Below are 22,898 nucleotides of genomic sequence, written 5' to 3' on the forward strand. Positions count from 1 at the left end.
GGGTGTGTGTGTGCATTGCCTGCCCAGGGTCTCTGTACTGTTGGTCTAATTAAAATGGTTAATAAACCAGGGTAGGATTCATAACAACACATCTGGCTGCAAACGAAGTCTCCTGCCTCAGACTCTAATGTATTGACTCATAAAATTCTTACAAAACAATTTCAGACCCATGAAGGAAAAAGATAATCCCAAAATACAGAAGGTTCCTCCACATTTGCGGGGGTTAAGGGAACAAGACCCCAAAGAATGTGAAAAAAAACGCATACCCCACCCCAACACCACCATCCGAAGCCATTTCCAGAGTGGCAGAGGCTCGGGAAAAGGGAGCACTCCCTTCCCCTGGTCCATGCCACCTTGGAAAGGCTTGGGAGAAACTCTCTCAAGTCCTTCCAGGGTGGCACAGGTTTGACGGAAGCACACCTGTGAGTCCCCTGCCTTCCTTCTGATGCTGCAGAGAGCCTGCTTCCATCTGCAACAGAGCCATCTGCCTGGGGAAGGGGTTTGGGAGGCATGGGTCCACATCTCCGTTGCCTCTTTCCCAAGTGGATGGATGCCAGGGAAGACAGACATTCATCCGCTTGGGAAAGGGGTTTGGTCGGGGCATGGATCCACCTCTCCCAAGCCCTTTTCCTGGGTGGATGGATACCAGGAAGGACAGGCGCCCATCCACCCAGGAAAGGGGTTCAGGGGGCATGGACTGGGATATAGCCAGAATTTTAGGAAGGGGGGTCCCGACTAAGTGCCACCATTATAATGGGGCTTGGGTGCGGCAGCGCAGCAGCACACACCATTCATTTTTCTAATGGAAGGGGGGTCCGGACCCCAAGAACCCCCTCCCCCTTGGCTACGTCCCTGGCATGGATCTACCCTTCCCAAACCTCTTTCCCAGGTGAATGGATACCAAGGAAGATAGGCACCCATCTGCCCAGAAAAGAGTCTTGGGAGGTGGATCTATTCCCTCCGCTTTCCAGGCCAGATTGGTGCCTGGGAAAGGCACTGATCTGTCTGGGGAAAGGGCGGGATTGGTGTGTGCCCACCTCATGGCTGCTCCCTCCTATGTTTTTCCTCCCAGGGGAAAAGCTCAGGAGGGGGGAGGAGGAGTGCATGCACACATGGCGGCTTGACCTCACGAATAATCAAAATTGTGAATGTCAAAGCTGCAAATGCAGAGGGACTACTGTAATATATATTTTAGCATACAATTTAATAATAACAATACAGCGGGCCCTCCCCTTATGTGAGGAATCCATTCTGCAACCGCTCAAGTAAGGGGGAATCCGCATATGCTTGTGGCCCATTGGAAACCATGGGGCACATGTTTGTGGGATTGCTTTAATTGCAGTGCGGCTTCCGCATAAGCCACAGGTACTACACCGGTGTATGGGATGGGTGCACAATATAATAATAATAATAATAATAATAATAATAATATCACAAGTACCAAACATATTCAGTAAAACCATGAAAAGCATATGGGGCAATTCTCAATTTGGAGGAGGGATGGAATTACAATGCTGCCACACCTAGTTGTACTAAAAGTAGACTATATGCACTGAAATTAATGGGATTTAAGTTAGTCATTACTTGTAATAAACCAAAGTGCTCTTGGTTTTAATGGGTTTACTCTGACTGAGGACTTCATCACATAAGGCAATAAACCACAATAATATCTGGTTAATAGTGTCTTTTGCTGAGACTTATAGCACGACCTCTCTTCTTTTTTGTTGTTATCTCATGGGAGATCATTTGGCAGGCATTTCTTTTCATTTGCACAAAACCTCAGTGAATGACCTCCTTTGATAAATCACTTCTTCTTTAATTCTGATTTTGGGTGGTCAGTGGGTGGGCTTTAGGTGCTGCTTAGGTGCCCTTTGCTTGCCAGTGATCAAGGAGTTCCTGACTTGAGCAGACGAGATTTATTGCTGACAGATCAGTCGCTTTCATTTGCCAGTGATTAGTCTATCCTAAATGAAGAAGTCTTCTCACCTCCAGGGAAAAAAGGCCCTTTTAAAGATAAGAGCTCCTTTTAATTTATATTTCTTGGCGAGGGGTGTCTCTATGTATATGCCAAACTAGGTACACTCTGGGTGCTACTGGGTGGTGCTGATTGGGCAGTGCCAAATGTTGCAAGTGAATAAAGTATTTAGCAGGAATGAAGGCTGTAATGCTGGAAAGACTGTGAAGGTGTGATAAAGAAGAGAGTAGTCCCAATTGCATAACACTTTCGAAAAGAACACGATTTTAGTGGGAGAAGAGCATAGTGTGATAAAGTTCTAAGTCTAGATTAAACATACTGAAATTAAAAGTTCAGGTTTCACCAAATGAATAGTTTGGTGGGAAAGTTACCTGGTCCGGTCCCATAACCAAAAGTCTATAGTTAAATGTCATTTAGTTTTCTAGTGTTGTTAAATTTTTAAATGATGTTAAATATATTGGGCATGGTATCCAACAATGCTATCTTTAGAGCAATTGGGGATTTTTCTTTTTCCAGAACAAAGATGATTTCTTAAAAAATATAACAGAAGTCATAGTTTGTTTGGGAAGCCCATCTTTGCCCTTAGATATTATGGCATCCTTACTCTGTATTTTTGGGAGGAGAGTAGTGAAGTGAACAGTTACTCAGGAGTAAGGAAAAGGCACCTTGTACATGCTAGAAGGCACTCACAATTGTTATATAAGATCTGAATCCTGACATTCAAACTATGTCCTAGGGCTAAGCTCCAAATTCACATAAGCCCTGTTTGTTTGTTACACTCTACTTTCGTTTCCCCCTTTTCCTCATTTGACTTTTAGCGACTGGCCAAAAATTGTGCAATCAGGGGAATTTTTTGGTTTTAGTAAAAATGTTTTGAATAGCCTAACAAATATTTCAGTCTGTTCCTATAAGAAAGACTGTGAGATGTAAAAAGGGGGAATATTTATGATGGACAACAAGTTACTATAAGCAAGGAGCTTAGACATCAGAAAGATACAAAGTAAAGCAGATGGCAAATACGTGTGTCTCACCTCCATCAGGTTATAGCCAGTCTTACAAGTCACAATGAAGTAGTCTTGGTATCGATATATAGGCTGTGGGGCTTTGATGATGGTGGAATCGTCATTTGGCACAGGTTGTGGGCACCGAATCCCTATTGAAAACAAGCAAGAGATGAAGGAAGCCTTGGCAGATGGCTGGATATGATTTATCTTAGTCCTTTGGATGGGGATACATTACTTTCTGTGCTGTACCAGATCTTCCACCCACGGCTCAATCCTGACTCGTCGGTGAGGAAAAGAATGTCGACTGAAGAGCTGTTGGTTTCGATGTTCCTTGGAGGCACTGTGCCACAGAACTCACCAATTGTTTTCTGCCCAGCTTGGATCTAATGAGAAACAGAGGATTTGGAAGAGTTATTGATATTCTTTTATGTATTCATTTCCCATATAGCACATCAGATAAAATGAACAGGCTTACCTGATTAATATTTTTATATCTCTCAGGGAGTTCTATAAACTGATACAGGGGGAAAAAAGTACCTTTTGTGTCCATTGATCCTTTACAGTTCTCACGCAGATAAATTATTCTAGTTGCTGGAGATATGTTGAAATGGAGGCTACTTTCATTCACTTTAAGGTTCCAGACTGTTCTGGCAATTTGTTTAGAAATGGTTATAGAAATTATATTACATGTAAACTATATTTTAAAAATGAGGGCATTTAATGCTTCACACATAAACTTTCATGTTGTGCTATTGCTAAATCTCTGCAAGTTACAAATGAAGGACTCTCCATAATCTAAATCGGGAGGCACACATTGGACATTTAGGCGGGTACAGACCGCCATAAGGGTTAGGAAGGGCAGTATTAGGGTTAGAAAGGGTCTTACCTTCCTCATGGCCCTTCTTCCTAGTACGTGCGGAGCGCGTCCTTAATGGCAGCGCCCATCCACATGGGCGCCGCCATTTTGACGTCTTGGACACATAGCGTCCAGACAGGTGGTGGCAGAAGTGATGCCGCGAGGGTGCACTTAGCCCCTCGTGGTGCCACTTCTGCGTTTTGAAAAGGAGTGCCATTTCGGCGCTCCTTTTTCACTGCGCCGGGAAGCCTCGCGGTCTGGCCGCTGGGGCTTCCCTCCGCAGCGAATGGCGGCGGTGGGAAAACGGCTGCTTGAGGGCGGTCTGTAACGCGCCTTAGTTTATATGATAATACTCTCTCTTATTCTACAGTCAGCTAAAATCAGTTTTGTCTTTCTTGTTTGATACCCCTGATTTTCTGTTTTGAAATGAAAACAGATGTGCCCCACACATAAATGTAAATTCCCGTGATTAATCCTTCTACAGTACTTCTAGGAAGGACTTACTCCCAGTTGTGACTCATAGATCTAACTCATCATAGATCTAACTAAGGCTGCACCTGCAGTGCAAATATTAATGGAGTTTGACACTGTTTTAACTGTCATGGCTCCATCCTATGGAATCCTGGGATTTGTAGTGTGTTGTGCCACCAGAGTTCTCTGACAGAGATGTTACCTGGGACTTCCAGTTTCCAGCATTTTATGCCTATTGGGAAAACTGATCTTTTACATTATTATTTTGCCATTACATTGGTTAATAAACCTTTTTTATAATTTGTTCTACTACCACTTTTCCTTAAACTTTTCTGTTTTACCAGTCTTTTATTTAGTTCCACTAGATAACACACTAAATTTGTTGGTTCTGTGATCAAGTATGCAGCTTGGAATAGCATAACAGAACAGATTCCATCACTGCATTTGAAGAAGTGGACTGAAATCCATGAATGCTCATGCTAGAATATATGAATCTCAAGAGTAGTGTTAGATTCATCCCCACAGCCTTGTTTGTTTGTTTGTTTGTTTTCCTTTCAGACAGAAAAGGAAATGTTTCAAAGTAGAGATTGCGGGTAGTAGGGCCGAGTAGGACACGGTGCATGGATCTGCCATACCTTGAGCTGGTCATAAGGGCAGCGGACCTGTGGGTGATCATCAATTTCAAAGGGCTCCAGGAACTTGAGAGTGATGGTCATCCCTTTCTCCACTCGTATACTGTAGTTACACTGCAACTCAGCTGGATAGGACTGAGGATATCCAGGGCTTGACAGATACCCTGAAGGCTCTGTGAACAGTTCATTGCTGCAGTCCACTGCAGGACAAGGAACCAAGAGAAGGTTTATTAAAATCTGTACGCAGAATGTATTTGGAATAGTTTTCCCTCATAAATACCCCACAATATGCAACATTTTTCTCTTTCCCCATATTATTGAATAACTCTTTGGCAGGAGCCCTCAACTAAGAGCAATGATAGCATCCTTATAGCTATTGCAGTATTCAAAGTACTGTACTTTGCAAATATTATGACGAATAATTTCTACATCAGCCCCTAGAGAAATCTGCTGTCAAAATACTGCAGATGAGAGACTGAGGCTGAATGATAGTTAGTTTATCTAAAGTCATATTAAGAGATTAGATTTCAACTGGCAACTTCTGAGATTGCAGATTATTCTCACAGGCACTAGGCTATACTAAATCTGTACTCTGTTTCCTTGTGTAGACATTTGCCCTCTCACCTCGACAGGTGTGCAGGTCACTTTGGAGACGGTAGCCAGGTTGGCAGGAGCAGAAGTAGCCCCCTACATAGTTGTGGCAGAAGTGCTGGCATCGAGGACCGTCTTCAATGTCATTTCCTTTGACACACTCATCCAAATCTGGGAATAACCAGAGACAGAAGAGGTTTACAGTCAAATCTGTTACAATTAAATCTTTGTTTTGCTTGGTTTGTCTGCAAAGTTTGCACTCTACTGTTCAGTAGAAAAATACCGTATTTTCCGGCGTATAAGACGACTGGGCGTATAAGACGACCCCCAACTTTTCCAGTTCCAGTCCAGCTTGGAGGTTTCAGCACCTGCCCTATAAGACAACACCCGGCGTATAAGACGACCCCTGACTTTTTAGAAGATTTTCCTGGGTTAAAAAGTAGTCTTATACGCCAGAAAATACAGTACTTTTAGGTTAGCAATATAGCCACAGTATCCTCAGCCTGAGGAAGGCCTAAATACCCTAAGGGCACCAGAACCTGTCAGATCTCGGAAGCCAAATGAGGTCAACCCTGATCAGTACTTTGATGGAAGACCATCAACAAATACCAGGTGCTGTAGACCATATTTCATAGGAAGGAACTGGCAAAACAACCGCCAAGTATTCCTTGCTTAAGAAAACCCTATGATATTAATGGGGTTGTTGTATGTTGATTTGAAGGTGCGCACACTCACACACACACACACACACACACACACACTTAGCCTGAAGACTGATTTATGTTCTCTCTCCATTGAAAAGAAATCTAGAAATTGTTTCATGAACTGAGATGTGCTTGTAACACCTAACCTCTGAATATCCAAATGTAGGAGACAGGGGTTCTAAACCTCCTTATCCATCCCAGACATTCATAGATAACTATGATTTATCATTGTGTTCCATTGTGTATGCTATAAACTAGCAATTCATGTGTGCTATTACAGAATACTACAGGAAATCATTTGATAAAATTAAAGTTTCCTGTGAGTCCAAAGAATATGCTCAAAGAGGAGGCTGTGGCAGCTCTGTATGCTTTCTTACTTTGATTTGGCCCTTCTTTCATTTGCCTTTCCTTGAGGTGAGTCTACACTGATCTGACTATTCAATTACTAAAAGTATAAAGACCTAACAGAAGACCCAACAGAAGAACTTTCATTCCCATACAGGGATTGGGCTTTTCTAAGGGAATGTAATTTTCACTCTTTCAGTGGCATCCCTAGGATTGGTGTCACTGGTGCGGTAACTCATGGTGTCACCTCCATTAACGGTCTCCCATTTCACACCATACAGAACTCTTAGTAATGCTTTTTTGTAATAAAGTTACTTGTAAATCATAATTCCCATATACCACTGAATGGAATGCTAATAGTTGTGACATAAACAATGAGCAAAATTAATAGTATACCTTCAAATTACAATATCATATGCACAACCTAAATGTATTTACATATACATAGTGAAGATTTGGTTAAAATGTGATGTTTTTAAATAAAATTTTATAAGAATATTTTTTAATTTCAAATTTTATTATTTTTATAAAATAAACATTTTGAAATTTGAAATTTTAATTGTAAAAATTTCTGGGACCTCTCCTTTCTCCTCCCATGTAGCTTGACCCCACTCCCCCATCTCTTAAAGCAGTGGTTCCCAACCTGTGGGTCGGGACCCCTTTGGAGGCCTTTTCATGGGGGTCGCCTAAGACCATTGGAAAACACCTATTACAGTTATTAAGTAGCAATGAAAATAATTTCATGAGTTTGGGTCACCACAACATGAGGAACTGTATTAAAGGGTCGCGGCATTAGGAAGATTGGGAACCACTGTCTTAAAGCATTTTAAAGCAATGCAGATGAATGCCACAGAGCGTTTCTGCCAAAAGGTAGGTGTTTGAGGAACATTGGTGTCACCCCCCAATTAGATGTCACCTGGTGTGATATGCATTCCCCACACCCCAGTAGTGTTGCCACTGCACTCTTTCACACTTGATAAGTAAAGCTTTAAACTGATAAAATGTACCTTTGATTTTAATTCAGAAAATATGTGTGCCTCACCCATCAAATTTGGGAAGCCCAGTTTCTGCACCATCATTTGCTGGTATGGCATATGACTTCCAACAACTATTGTTTACTCTATAATTGCTCATTTTGGTTAAGGATGTTTTGCAAGAGAGTCCAGGGATGATTAATATTCACTCCCCCTAGCCTCAAGCCTTTTGCAAAAGCTAATGTACCCAACATTTGAAATATCTCTGACAGTTGATGGAGACTCCTTAGTGCTCCCCTCTCCACTTGTTCTTTGGGTAAGGCGACTGGCCAAAACATGAAGGAGGCCAATATAAGGCCTGAATATGTTTATTTGGTCACCTGGACTGGAGATCTAGGAGCAAAAACAGTGAGCACCAGACACACTCACAACAGGTGGATACCTGAGACGCCTATTGGATGGGGATATCTTGAAGATAACAGCATAATCTTTGTGCTAGAGGGAAAATGTGTACATAATTGTGTAAAATGTACTGTGGATTGTTTATTTGATGTTAATCACACATGATGGAAGCCATGTATGAATATTACTAGACATTCTCTCTCTCTCTCTCTCTCTCTGGCTTTGCTTCGCAAACGAAGATTCAGGAAGGACTCATCCCGCGCTTTGTACAAGTGCGTTGGTGACTAAAAAGGCCAATTCGGTGTTTGACCGGATCAGAAGATTCCTGTTGGCCGCGGCTAGCCAACCGGGTTGTTGGGGATGAGCTTTCTTTAGGCCACCTTTTCTAGGCCCCTCTCCATATGGAGCAAGCAGTGCTCTCCTTAAAAAATGCTGCTTGGTCATTCAGGATGCTGCCGAACAAGACTATCATCCCCGGTCAGTCTCGAGCGACCAAAGTCCTGAACCGCCTGCATGCAGGGTTGGATCTGCGGCTTCCAGTGCATCTTTACACCTGCCGTTTCGTCCCTCGCCTATCGCTACAGGGCTTTTTCGGAAGTCGGATGTATCCTTTGAGAGTGTGCAATGGATTTTTCTGGTGGAGCGCAGCGTGCACAGAACTGGCCTCACCCTTTAAACCAGAGGTTCATCTGCTGAGGCATTCAAACAGGCTGTAAAAAAGACAGCTTTTGTAGTCCTGAAGTAAATGCATTCTTTTGCTTGAGATATATTTGTATTATATATACTTTTATACTCAAATAACATATATTAGAAATACATGGTCAGTCTGTCTGGTGATTTGTGAGGTGGTCGTGGTCAACAAGTTGTGGCTGAATCTCCTAGTGAAGCTTTATGACCTACAGGGCAGCTGTGAGACCTCATCTATCACAGTTTCAGTGGCCCTTCTTTCTGACAAAGTGTGGTTAGGATAAAATATGAACTGCATTTCCAGCATTGCCCAGGTGATTAAAGCTTTAAAAACTTTTGGTGCTTTTAACTGCACTGTTTTTAAATTACTATTATTCCTAATTGTACATTTTTAAAAGGTTTTCAGGTGACTGTCAGTTTAATTTATTTTAATTTTTATCTTTCCTCTGTTTTGGCTATATTGCATTTGTTTTAGCCATATTGTATTTGTAAGTCTTTTGAGTCCCAGTTTTATGGTGAAAGGTAGAATATAAATAAAGATGACAATTATGATTATGGAAGCCACACACAAAAAAAAAATCACTCCCCCAGCATGGAGGCTATAGTATTCGTAAGTGAAGATGGGTGTAGTAATAAACTAAATGGGGCCTAGTGGGTATTGTAACTGTCAGATTGATGTTTAATAAAAACAATGACATTATCAAAGTACTGCCCTCCCACCAGGCTTTCCCTTTCTGAATTTAGCTGTAATCTGCACAGTGACTGGGATGTGGAGATGGGCCTCCACACAACATATTGTTATGAGCTTTCTAAGTTGTAATGCAAAATATTTTGGAGGTTTGCCTCACACAAGGTGACCAGAGGTCCTCCTTTTCCAGGGCATGTCCTCAATTTCAACCTTCTGTCTAGGGGAAATTTCAAAATATCCTCCATGTAGAGCATGACTAAGAAGCATGAATTTACATTTATATTAGTTTTTAGTGTTTAATTTGTAATGCCCTCTATTTTTCTTGCGGTGCCCTCCTTTGCGATTATGATATCTGGTTACTCTGGCCTTGCATGGGCAATTAAAACGCATTACCAAATGCCACCATCAGTGCCCAAAGAAACCTCCCTGCAAGAGAGGAGGAGGAAGAGAAGCTTTTCATTAATAAAGCTGAGCAAATTTAAATATTTGGTTTTGAAGTGAAAGCTTGCATATATATTTACATGCAGAAAGCATGACTTGTTTTATTGATATTGGTTTCATTAACAATTAATGTCAAAACAAAACAAAAAATTCCAAACCAATATTAACATAAATGAATTAAAATGTGACTTCATTATTAACATTGAGCTGTTAAAAAACTAACATCCCAAGCTCTGATGAAATGAAAAATGGCTTGGAACCTACCGTAATTATTTAACTGAGTTTTTCACCCTCTCATCTGACTTGCCCTGTGGCTTAAGATCTTCCATGAAGGGCTCATTTTTGGAAGTATGTTGCAACCATGGAAAGGTCTTTCCCCCAAGCGGTGCTCTGGATATGGGATGCAAGCTGCCATTAAAGAGGTTCATCTGGTTTCCATTTTCAAAATTTGGCAAAAACATCGTTATTCACCCAGGCATTTTAAATCTATTAAATTTTAGTTCTAAAATCTAAAAGTTGGTTTATTCATTTATGCGTCATTCATTCCCTCCCCTTTCTCCCAGGACAGGACTCAACCTCTTGTTTTATTATTATTGCTGGTACTGGTTGTATGCCACCCTGAAGTTCAAACTAAATGAAGGACAATATATACATATTTTATTGCTATTTATTGCTATTGTGAATTGCTTCGTTATTTTATTGTTATTGTTTATTTGCTTTGTACTTACTTTATTGTTGTAACCCGCCCTGATTCCTTGAGATTGGGCAGGCTATAAATAAATCCTTATATTATTATTGTAGGCCTGTTACAGACTGTCAGAATAAAGCTGCTTCGGGTCTCTTTGGAGATATGCTATTTAAATGATGCATGCATCCTAAGAATCTGGAAGCTGCACCAAAGCTGTACTCTGGTGCTTAGGAATGGAGTGTGGCTTTGGCGCAACCTCCGACTCTTAGGACCCATGCATCATTTAAGTAGCATACCTCCAAAGAGACCCGAAGCAGCTTTATTTTGGCAGTCTGTAACAGGCCATTATTATTATTATTATTATTATTATTATTATTATTATTATTTTAAATAAAGAAATAAAATTACACAAAAAGAGAACTGTTTTATTTATTTGCATTAATTCAGATCTTATTGTTAAGTGCATCGTAAAAGAAATGTTTTTGTTTGTACACTCTAAACTATAAATAATGAGGAAAAAAGTTAATTGCAAGGTTTCTTTTTTATAATCTGTGTACAAATAGCAAGATAGCTGAGATCTAAGATCCTACAAGGTCTGAAGTTTTAACGTTATGTTAATTAATTTGAAAGAAGATGCAATGCTTTCTGCTTTGGGGGTAATTTACATTAACAATGTTAGAAGTGTAGTCAATAAAAATTAACTGCTAATCCATTTCTGGGCAAAATTCAAAGTACTGGTGTCTCTGACAAATCGGGACAGTTGGTATTTGAGTCCCATTACTGTACCATGAATTTCTGAATCCAGAGAACCACTTTATGGTGGGCCACTTCTCATTATAAAACTCCCAAATCAACTACCAGTCAGGAAGATTTGCTGCTAGAGGAACCTAAGTGCCACATTGCTTGGGTGCTGCAGGTACAGAGTGACCTGGTGTCCTAACTGCAAAGGAGGACAAGGCACTGCAGAATGCAGGACATTCGAGAAAAATGTGGACGTTCCAAAAGAAAAGATAAAAAGACAAACAGAATTATAAATGCATAATTCTTAGCCATGCTCAAAATGGAGGGCATTTTGAAATTCTTGTTGGACAGAAGACTAAAATGTAAGGCATGTCTTGGAAAAGGAGGATACCTGGTCACTCTGTCCAGGTAGGTGCGCTTGGGTGCCTGGCACAAGGGGGCAATTTCCTTGGTTTCCACTCAGCCTCCTCCCTGCTAACTCAGAATAGGGTCAAGCGTGTCCAAAGGAGGGTGACTAAAATGGTTAAGGGTCTGGAAACCAAGCCCTATGAGGAACGTCTTAGGGAGCTGGGGATGTTTAGCCTGGAAAAGAGAAGGTTAAGAGGTGATATGATAACCCTGTTTAAATATTGGAAGGGATATCATATTGAGGAGGGAGCAAGTTTGTTTTCTGCTGCTCCAGAGACTAGGACCCGGAACAATGGATGCAAGCTCCAGGAAAAGACATTCCACCTCAACATTATGAGGAACCTCCTGACAGTAAGAGCTGTTTGACAGTGGAACACACTTCCTTGGAGTGAAGTGGAGTCTCCTTCCTTGGAGGTCTTTAAATAAAATATAAAATAATTTATTTTATTTTTATCCCGCTTTTTGCCAAGCAATCAAAGCGATGTACAACAGACTAAAATATATCCATATATCCATAGTACCCCCCTTAAAAATAGATTAAACAGTATAAAACTAAAACTAACATTTTAAAATCCAAACAATAACCATGGGCAGAGTTCAATAAATAGGGTAGTCTTATTCGTAGCTGAGTATTTTATTCCAGGAAGGCCTGCCCCAAGAGATCCATCTTAATGGCTTTTTAAAAGCTCTCTAGATTGGTCATTTGATGGATCTCGTCCGGCAGGCCATTCCATAAATTGGGAGCAGCTGCAGAAAATGTCCTCTGGGAGGTTGCCATCAATCTGGTCTTTAAGGGCTGTAGTAAACAGAGGCTGGATGGCCATCTGTCAGGTATGCTTTGAGTGTGAGTTCCTGCATGGCAGGGGTTGGACTGGATGGCCCTTGTGGTCTCTTCCAACTCTATGATTCTATTATATGATTCTAAGCTTTCACCATAGTTAGCCAAACCAGGTCTGTGCTTTGTGCTGTATATTAGCTCTGTGCTCAACTTCTACAGGGCCTGGAGGCTCTATACTCACCAATAGCTTGATAATAAGCTAGGAATCCCTTGTAGAAGACAACAACACCATTCTCCTCATTGGAGAAGTCAGAGTGGAACAAGAGCTGCATGTGGTTCCCAGTGGACAAAAACTCTTTCCCTCTGGGATGGTTGCCAGTGATCGAATCTGCCTGGCCACAGTACCGGCCAAGGTCTTGCTTGTCTGCTGTGATCTGCCAGAGTCAAGGAAGATGAGGGGAAAATATTAGAAAGCGTAGAACTCATCAAATCCAAGGAATCTCACAAGTAGTCCTACAAACACAAAGGAACTAGCTTAAGCAACTGCCTGTGAGATTCATACCCCATATCAAATTATTTATTTCCAGTGCCGGGGGAAGATGGGTTTGAAAACCAGAACATTTGGTAAAGTGGAAGGCAACAGACCATGCTATAGGAGGTTTGGTTCAATGAAGGTTTGGTGCCCGCGTCTGCCCAGTCCACACTTGAAGCTCTGTTCAAATACCTTAACATAGTCATATTGACAGGCCTCTGATGGCTCCAAATCAAATTGCCAGAAATTCAGCTTCACCCTGAAGCCCTTTGGCACTGAAATATCCCAGGTAGTGATGTTGTTGTCTGGATATGGTTTCGGGTAATTGGGAGACTTGACCTCCCCATAAAGCTTCTTTGAGGTTGGCATAGAACTGACCACTCCAAAGAGAAAAGCTTCCTGCAGTAGGAGGAGGAAGAGGAGCAGGGGGAACCTGTAAATATAATGTGCACAGATAAGAATGAGAAATATTACCAAAGAGAAGAATAAGTAAGAATTATGCATTAAAGCCGCACCCTCCCATATTAGACATTAAATTAGAGAACTGTTGGATTTGGCAACTGTTAAAGCATGGCCTTTACAGAGATCAGAAAGATGGCCTGATGGGAATCAAATTAAAGACAATGGAGTTCTAGTCTTCTATAGTAGTGCAAGTGCTACCTGGGTCAGGTAGGTTCTGTCTCCCCATCTTTTCTTAAACCTAAGGAACCTTAGCAGCAGTGCTTTAAGCCTTCTCTCATTTTTCTGACTCAGGCATCCTAATGGCAACACCTCAATAGGAATGGTAATGTTTTCTATCGCTTTAAAAATGTTTCCTATGAAATATGGCAAACACCCTTTTTCTCCCTTTAAAGCCTCCTCTTTGAAATTTTGTTGTGAAACTAGTCACTGCAACAGAATACTTGTCAAATTTTGCACATTTACACTGATGTCCCAATGAGCCCCAATGAGCTATAACAGCTCTCCCCGCCTCTCTCTTTGCTTCTAGGATGCAAATGTTATCTTTTGTGGGATGAGCAGAAGGGCCAGGATAGCATGGGCTGAGCCTGTGCTATTCTGGCCCCAGTGCTCACCCAGGTTGATCCCTGGTTCGGTGCATAATTGGGTGGCTGTTTATGAACCTGTCCCCCTGCCAACCCAGGACCCTCTACCGGTGCATGCTTCTTACTTTGCAGTGCCATCATTTGTCCTCAGAAGCCCCCCCCCCCCCCCCGATTGCTGCATCTGCTGTGGAAACAGTTCACCTGGCTGTACCCACATGGTCAGCACCTCATTGACACATCAGATGATGCAATGGGGGGAGGGGCTTTTGAGTACGAGAAATGGCATGGCAAGGTAAGGAGTGTGGGACGCCATCTAAACAGCTGGGGTTTGCTGCAGAGATTCAAGGAAACTCCACAGAAAACCAGGATCAAATTACACTGGGACCTTGGTATCCACAGGGCATCCATTCCTGACTCCCCCCCGCGGATGCCCAAATCTGTGGATGCTCAAGTCCCATTGTCCCTAATGGCAGTGCAGCCAAGTGCATGTGCTGCCTCTGGGGACAGCAGGGACTGTCCCTAATTCTGGCACAGCCACATGCACGCGCTGCCACTGGGGACAATGGGGCTTGCCATCAGTGGATGCTGAAGTCCATAGATGGCAAGTCTGTGGATACCAAGGATACGGCTGCTTACCTCAGGTTCGAGCTAGATCCACTGGATCCACATCCAGTCTGGCAGGATTGGACCCGAGGGTTTGGGCCTGCATCGTCTGAACTGGATGACACAAGGCTGGGAGAGAACAAGGGCCTTGTGGCATTTGCAGACAACTTCTTTGATTTGAAGCTGGGAACTATGACTTGAATGATAACCTAAATCACTATGTAAAATTCTGAGGGTGCTACCATGATTCCCTGTTGAGTCATGACTAGCGCCCCTTTATTTCTTCTAAATGACTTCTCCTCATATTTAGAATTTTGATTTGAATCTCAGTGTTTCAGCTTAATAAAAATAAGTTAATTCTGGGGGTATCTAGTATGATGTCCCAATGTATTACAGCTGCCGGAGACAGAAAGGCACATAGTAATCTCTTTTCAAAACAGAAGAGATGAAGCAAACAAAAACAGAGCAACTTGGTCAGGATGGAGGCCAGTCTTAGAACAGACAAAAGGGAAAATACCAGTCCCAGGCTCCTGGAAGTCCATTTGGGCCGGTCCCAGGCACCCGGAAGTCACCCAGTGTGGCCCGTATCCCTCACACATCCTAGTGATGCCACTGAATATTTCTAAAAGCTTTTCTGCACACATCTCTTTTCTAAGCACAAAGTTGTAGGTGAATTTCCTCCTAGCCATACCCGTCCAGACCTGACGGAAACATCATTCAACTGTGCTCTGATGCTAAGCAGAATAGACCCCCTTTCCCCCATGCAGTTGATGCCTGGTAAAGTAGTTTAGAGTGGAGGATTACAATTGTGGCAATAGTGTCAAAATCATAAGTAAATCATGATCCTTATCTTTGGCAAGTAGATGTCCATGCCACCGTCTCCCTTTTTATGCCACCCTCTACTTTCCCACACAATCAACACTCACATGTTTGTAGATTTGACTTAGTCCCCCTCTTTCACCCTGCAGTTCATGTAGTCTGCACTTGGATGTTGGAAGCAGAAAATTCAATAAACTCTTAACTCTCTGTTAGGTATGAGTCGGTGAGGTTGGGGCAGACCATACTAAGAGGGTGGGAAGAAAGATAACTGATTTTCCAAAATCTATTGAGCAATAGAAAACCAAGTTTCCTTTATGTTGTCTACTGCTGCCCCCTGCTGTCCCCATCTATAAAGAGTGGGATAAGTGTTTAAAATCAAAAGAGTCTACAAGCACCCAGTTGTCCTCTTGTGTGTGTGTTATGTGCTGTATACCGTCAAGTCATTTCCAACTTATGACAACCCCAAGGTGACCCTTGGCAAGTTCTGTTCAGAGGAGGTTTGCCATTGCCCTCATTTGAGGCTGAGAGAGTATGATTTGCCCAAGGTCAACCAGTGGATTTCATGGTCAAATGGGGAACTGAATCCTGTCTCCAGAGTTGTAGTCCAACACTCAAACTGCTACACAACACTGGTCTCTTGTAGCAAAAATAAAAAATAAAAGAATCTGTTGACATGTAAAGGTTAACATATTTACTACATATTTGTTGGAAATATTTAAAAAGAATATATAAGGCACAATACAAGGACCTATTAGTTACAGTCTACATAGCAAAAGATGAAGCTTAGAGAATAATAATAATAAATATAATAAAAGTTTATTTCTATCCTGCTTTTCCAATTCAGATCAAAGCGGCGGAGAAGAACTGGACAAAGGAGGAATTAAATATAATTGGTTTCTTTATTAAAAAAAAAAACTATGGAGCTGGGGATGTTTAGCCTGGAGAAGAGAAGATTAAGAGGTGATATGATAGCCCTGTTTAAATACTTGAAGGGATGCCATATTGAGGAGGGAGCAAGCTTGTTTTCTGCTGCTCCAGAGAACAAGACCTGGAGCAATGGATGCAAGCTCCAGGAAAAGAGATTCCAACCCAACATTAGGAGGAACCTCCTGATAGTAAGAGCTCTGACAGTGGAACACACTCCCTGGGAGTGTGCTGGAGTCTTCCTCCTTGGAGGTCTTTAAACAGAGGCTGGATGGCCATCTATCAGGGATGCTTTGATTGAGAGTTCCTGCATGGCAATGGGTTGGACTGGATGGCCCTTGTGGTCTCTTCCAACTCTATGATTCTATGGTTCTGTGAGAGATTTAAAACAGACCAGGGATGGGGAGATTTTGATAGTGATGAAAAAGAGATCAAGAAAGTAGTCTTAGAAAATTGTAGACAGAAAATGGCAACATTTTCTATTATTCTTAAGCAAGAACTGGAAGATGAAACAGTTAATGGTCTGATGATCAAATGGGCACAAAATGTGGGGCATACATTGGATTTAGAACACTGGGAAAAAGAATGCAAAACATTTACATTGTGCCACAATCTAGCAATAGCATTAGCAATAGCAAGTACATTTCTATACCACTTATCAGTGCACTTAAGCACTCCCTAAGCGATTTTCAAAGTGTAAGCTAATTGCCCCCAACAATCTGGATACTCATTTTAGCAACCTCAGGAGGATGCTAGCCTGAGTCGAGCCTGAGCCCCCTTAGCTGGGATTGAATTTGCAACCTTATGGTTTGTGAGTGAGCGGCTGCAGTACAGGCATTTAACCACTGCACCACCAGGGCTCCTAATCTAAAGAAAATTATGTTAAAATTCTCAACAACAACAACAACAACAATATATTTATTTATTTATTTATTTATACCCCGCTCTTCAGCCAAATGGCTATCACAGTACCCAGACTGTTGGGGGCAACTTAGCTTACTTGCTAATTAACTTACTTGCTGTTCACCGCTATGATCTTTGGAATAGCAGTATATAAATAAAACAAATTATTATTATTATTATTATTATTATTATTATTATTATTATTATCTTCCCAATGAAAGTAGAACTATAGCTCCTAATATGATATAGATAAAACTGAATGCAAATTGTGAAAAAAATATTGGAGAGCACTCACTGTTTCTCTTTTTGGCTGGTCTCCTGTTTGGGAATTTTCACCACCATTATCTTCAAGAAGATGTAGGGAGCAACTGCTTAGTTGGACTGGTTCTGAATCCTTTGTGTTTGATCTGCTCCTGGCAGTGACTGTCCTCCCAGGTGCTTCTTCAGTGATACTGTCCCCTTCATTTTCCTTGGCAGTTTCTTTCTGCTGGTTCTGTAAAATCAATTTTCACTTTGTTCTTCAAGGAATTGCTCATGTTCTCTCATGCCTGGAAGAGTATCAATATGGTGCTGAAGTGTGCTGACCTTCTGTTCCCAGAGACTCCCCAGTTTGCCCTTGTTGAAAGTGTAATCAGAGAGGTTTTCTGGCAAGAAAACAAAGATTGCACACATGTTGCAGTAGATGACTATAGATCCTTCTGTCTCCATCCCTGCAGTTACTTTTTGTCCTCTTTTAGACTATAATAACTCTACAGAATACAACTATGTGCACTGCTGGCTCCAAAGCTTGCTTCCCCAGTCAGTCTGACTTTCTTTGCAGTCACAGCAACTCCAGCAAAGGCTGCTGCGAAAGATATGCGGATGAGCTGATCTTCTTCCCAGACCTCTGATTCCCTCTGAATTTAGTAGATATGCATAGGATTGTGCTGCTAAGGGCTCAAAGTCCCCCAGGGCACTTCTATGATCAAGATCTGCCAGAAGTTGGCCATGAAATTGCTCTGGAGGACCTACAAATGCCTAGAAAAGTGTTATCTCTAGGAATCTCTAGGTCCTCCAGTGTGACATTTGGCAGTTGTTGACAACAGAGACATGCTGGAGGACTTAGAGGTTGCTAGAGAGAACATATTAATCAAATCTGTGAGTAATCAAATTTGCAAAAGACAAAGCTGCAAATGTGGAGGGCCAACTGTATTCTGCAATGTTGGTGTTCAGTACATGGACAAATCCTACCTCCCTGAGGTGGTTAGGTGTGTGTATGTGTGTATAACTTGTGGGGCAAGGTCAGAGAGAGAGAGAGAGAGAGAGAGAGAGATGTTGCCGTTGGGAGATGGAGGGGTCTGCACAGGTGAAAAACCCTGTCCTCACCCCGAGGCCAGTGCTGCCTGTTCACACAGTGTATGCTGACTTTCTGGCAGAATACTGTGTGTTTTCCCCATTAACTCACCTTTGCCCCAGAGTTGGCAAAGTTGGTGAAAACCTTGATGTTTCCTCAAAATCCCAGGTTGAGTGCATGTGGCATGTAAACAGCTGGATTAGTGCAGGTCATTTGGAATCCGGGTAAAAGCTGTATCTTTTGTGGGGGAAATGGGTTCGGCGAATATGAACTTGGCCCCGATCATGATTGGGGCCAGTTCATGGGAGGGATTTAGGTCAGAGGGAGGGCAGAGGGCAGAGCATTCCCTCCCCTTCATCGGAGCAGGAGGAGGAGGAGGAGGAGGAGAAGGAAGGAGCCAGGGGAAAGAAGGGATGCCAGGCAATCGGGGTGACTGACGGAGCCAAGGAGCCGGAAGAAGGATGCAAAGGGCAATCGGGGTGCCTGAGAAAGGGTCGAGTTCAGGGTAGGTCAGAGGGAGGGCACAGAACGGAACAAGCCTCCCTCTCGCACCAGGCAGCTCTCTTTTTATTTTTTATATATTTGACAATCTATGCACACAGTTCTACAGGTAGATGCATATATAGATAGAATGTGTCGGCTTGTGCTACTTTCCCTTTCATTTGCTTGCTCCAAAGGCACTTTGCAAGAGGCTTTTTTTCTTTGCGAATGCTACAATGCAAATGCTACAAATGTTTCTCTCTCAATTTGGCAAATTGATACAGAATGCTTTTGCTACTGTCTCTAAAAAACTGGGCTGGCTGAGGGAAAGCAAGGGATGCAGAGATGGCATTCTGAGGTGAGGAATTAATTAATTAATTAATTATTACATGTGTATGAGGCATTCTGGGGTGGCAAGGAGGGAGGATGCAGGATGAAGAGGTGGCATTAGATTGTATTTTGGGGTTGAAATCGGTTTAAAATGAAAGTGCCTTTGCTGTCAATAAAATTTCGTCATAGGGAAGATCCATAACCTGCAGTGACCCAAATACCCACAACACACACACAGAAGAGGTTTTTAAATTTGACAAAATATGCGCATTCTGGCGCCTGGTTTTTTTTTTAAAAAGGATGGGGGGGGAAGCACACTTCCAATTGCCAATGGGTGCAGGAACCATCACCTATGACGAAATTTGATTAACAGCAAAGGTACTTTCATTTTAAACCGATTTCTCCGAGAGGGCATTCAGAGTTAAAATACCCTGATGAGGTAGTGAGCACTTGCTTCCGGGGGGAAGGGGGGGGGGGGACCGAATCTTCCCAGTTCCTTCCAGTGCAAAAAGGTCAGTATGAATGGGGCCATAGAATCGTAGAGTTGGAAGAGACCACAATGGCCATCCAGTCCAACCCCCTGCCATGCAGGAACTCCTGATCACAGCATACCCGATAGATGGCCACCCAAGCCTCTGTTTAAAGACCTCCAAGGAAGATCTTAATCACATGGCTGATAGAAGGGATCCTTCTACCTTTTTTTTCTCATTGGTTGCATGGGCAAGCCCACCCTCAAGAGAGGTGGCAGCATGCTGGGCAGCCGTTCACGGAGCTCCTGCAAGTGCAGAATGTACAGTGCAGGTAAGGTCCTGAAAGTACAGTGGTGGCTCTGGAGACAAGGGACAGGCCAACTGTGCCAATGCCATTTGGCCTGGCTGGCCTATGCAAACAATAGTGCACCACTGCACCGGATGTAACCGGTGACATTTTATTTTATTATTATTATTATTAACCTGGTCCATATGGATGCCATTGTGGCTAATCCAGGTCCAATTCTGGAGCATAATGCTCTGGACTGGCCTCAGACGTACAGCAGTGCAGGCAAGCCCATTAAGAACAAGAGAAGCAAAAGCAGAAAGCATTTTTGTGGCACAATGCTTCTTTTTGAGGAGCTGAAGTGGAGCTAGGAATCTGCTGCCTGTGAGAAAGGAACTGGTGTTTGCCTCCACCAATGCTGTATGTGCACTTTTGGAAAGCAGAGCAAATATTCCAAAAAGACCCAAAGTCTTCAATGGGTTCTCCTTCAGAGGAAAGCAAAGGCTGGGTTGTGCTGCACTTGAAGCTTCCCTCTGCTCAAGGAATTGAGGAGGATGCATTAAATCTCTTGGGCACATTAACAGAGCATGAAGCATGCTTTGCCCCTTTCATAATACTGTCTCCAAGCACATGTTCCTGAACAATTCTTGCTCTCATTGCATTGGAATTTATCACATGGGAGGAATTTCTTTTAATTTCGAATGAAAAGAAAGTGGGGCCAGAACACATTCACGTGAATTTGCTAGTTCAGCAAATTTACGTGAATTTGAATTGCATTCGAACTGGCTTCCCATTGCCTGAAAATAGCTTGCCATTGCCCAAAATTGCGTGTGATCACCTCTCATGCAATAACGTCAAACCTCATGATTGCATTCGGATCACCATTGGATTATACTTCTAATTTCCCTTGTCTGATAATGTCCACAGTCTGTGTGGACATCAGTCACACTGAAGAGTCTCACAAATGCTTCCCATCATATTTGGGCTCCATCTCTTTCCTCTAGATTAGACAAACACAGATGATGAGGTGGGAGAGTGAAGAATGTGACAAATACATTTGCTGGAGAAATTAACAAACACAGGAATTTGACTGCTGCAGTACTCAGTCCCTGCTGAACCCAGACTGCATTTGCATTGCAGAAATAATCCAGGTTGATACCACTTTAACTGCCATAGCTCAGTGCTATGAAATTCTGGGAACTGTAGTTTATTGTGCACCAGAACTCTCTGACAGAGAAGGCTAAATGTCTCATAAAACTGCAAATCTCAGAATTCCATAGTATTGAGCCAGGGCATTTAAAGCAGTGTTAATCTAGATTATTTCTGCAGTGCAGATACAGACCCAGTGTTGTTAGTAAGTGTCCTCTCAAGAGATATGAACGTTTTTGTATCATTTAACAGTTTGGCCCCAATCATTCACACTCACACCAATTTTTGAAAATTTCATCTTACACATAAGAATTTTTAAAAAGATGCACATTGAAACTTTTGTAAGAAATGGCTTTCTCATTACAAAACCATAATATGCCCAATAAGAAAGTAATTAGGTCATGTTCTCTGTATAATAAAAACATACATTTGCATGCAAAAGGCTGGGGGAACTTAGGTCTCAGCTATGGAGAGGTCATGAAAGGTGGGCTATGGCTATTGATGAGGCTGGGGTTAGGAAAACTGGAGTCCCATGATTTCTGGGAACAAGAAGAATGAAGGCAGGAAGATGCAGAAATCAGGAAGGATAATAATGGCCTATTACAGACTGCCAAAATAAAGCTGCTTCGGGTCTCTTTGGAGGTATGCTATTTAAATGATGCATGGGTCCTAAGAGTCCGGAGGTCGCACCAAAGCCACACTCCATTCCTAAGCACTGGAGTGCAGCTTTGGTGCAGCTTCTGGATTCTTAGGGTGCATGCATCATTTAAACAGCATACCTCCAAAGAGACACAAAGCAGCTTTACTTTGGCAGTCTGTAACAGGCCTTAGTCTGTAAGCATGGGAACAATAATGGCTATGCTGGCTCACCATAACAAAAGGGGTAGATACAATTATTGAAGCAGCTTCACTCAACAACAGCTGATTTGTTTTTGTTTTTATTTTAGAACTGTGTGTGCTACTTTTTTTAGTTCTTGCGTGGTACTTTTTATATTTAGAATTTTGTGTGCTACTTTCTTCTGTATTTTTTTTTCTTTGACAGGATATGACAGGAAAGCATTGGTAGAATTCCTCAGATTACATTCTGTGTCAGTGAAATTCTGTTTATCTTTATAAAATGTCATTGACACAGGATGTTTTCTGAGGATCCAGACTCCAGTTTATGAATACTGGAATGGAGATGGGTTTGAAAAACAAACACACAGGAGCTACAAGATGAGCCTGGTTATAACTCTTTCATATCGTTATGTGCCTTCAAATGGTTTCTGACTTATGGCAACCCTAAGGCAAGCCTATCATGGGATTTTCTTAGCAAGTTCCTTCAGAGGGGGTTTGCTATTGCCATCCTCTGAGGCTGAGAGAGTGTGTCTTGCCCAAGGTCATCTAGTGGGTTTACAAGGCCAAGCCAGGATTCAAACCCTGGTCTCCAGAGTCATAGTCCATCACACTCTTTCTACTGGATCACATTTACAATAAAGGTTTGAGATTTTTCTTTTTACAGTATTTATGAAGTTGTTATTATGGATATGAAAAAGTGCAAAAGAAAGGCTGGATGGGAGGGAGGGAGGAAGGAGAAATAAACATGATTCCTAGGATATAATCACCATGGGTTATAATGGCTGGACTTTTGACCACAACTGA

The 22,898-nt window shown here is 42.2% G+C and overlaps 1 protein-coding gene across 2 annotated transcripts in view; it reads right to left on the bottom strand.

The window, feature by feature from the left end:
* Nucleotides 1-17,781, bottom strand: part of C1R (complement C1r) — a 21,999-nt gene extending 4,218 nt beyond the window's left edge. Inside the window, exons 1-7 of one of the 2 annotated variants that reach the window (XM_042453552.1) lie at nt 17,505-17,781; nt 13,110-13,350; nt 12,627-12,819; nt 5,563-5,700; nt 4,942-5,138; nt 3,215-3,362; nt 3,007-3,128 (exon numbers count right to left, since the gene is read on the bottom strand). In XM_042453552.1, the coding sequence (XP_042309486.1) occupies nt 3,007-3,128; nt 3,215-3,362; nt 4,942-5,138; nt 5,563-5,700; nt 12,627-12,819; nt 13,110-13,350; nt 17,505-17,551 (1,086 nt within the window). In that variant the 5' untranslated portion in view covers nt 17,552-17,781. Of the gene's footprint in view, nt 1-3,006; nt 3,129-3,214; nt 3,363-4,941; nt 5,139-5,562; nt 5,701-12,626; nt 12,820-13,109; nt 13,351-15,489; nt 15,645-17,504 lie in introns of those variants that run through there. The other variant, XM_042453553.1, reaches the window with a different exon arrangement.
* Nucleotides 17,782-22,898: the final 5,117 nt, after the last annotated feature.

This window comes from Sceloporus undulatus, chromosome 2 (genome assembly GCF_019175285.1).
Source record: "Sceloporus undulatus isolate JIND9_A2432 ecotype Alabama chromosome 2, SceUnd_v1.1, whole genome shotgun sequence".
Taxonomy (NCBI): Eukaryota; Metazoa; Chordata; class Lepidosauria; order Squamata; family Phrynosomatidae; genus Sceloporus; species Sceloporus undulatus.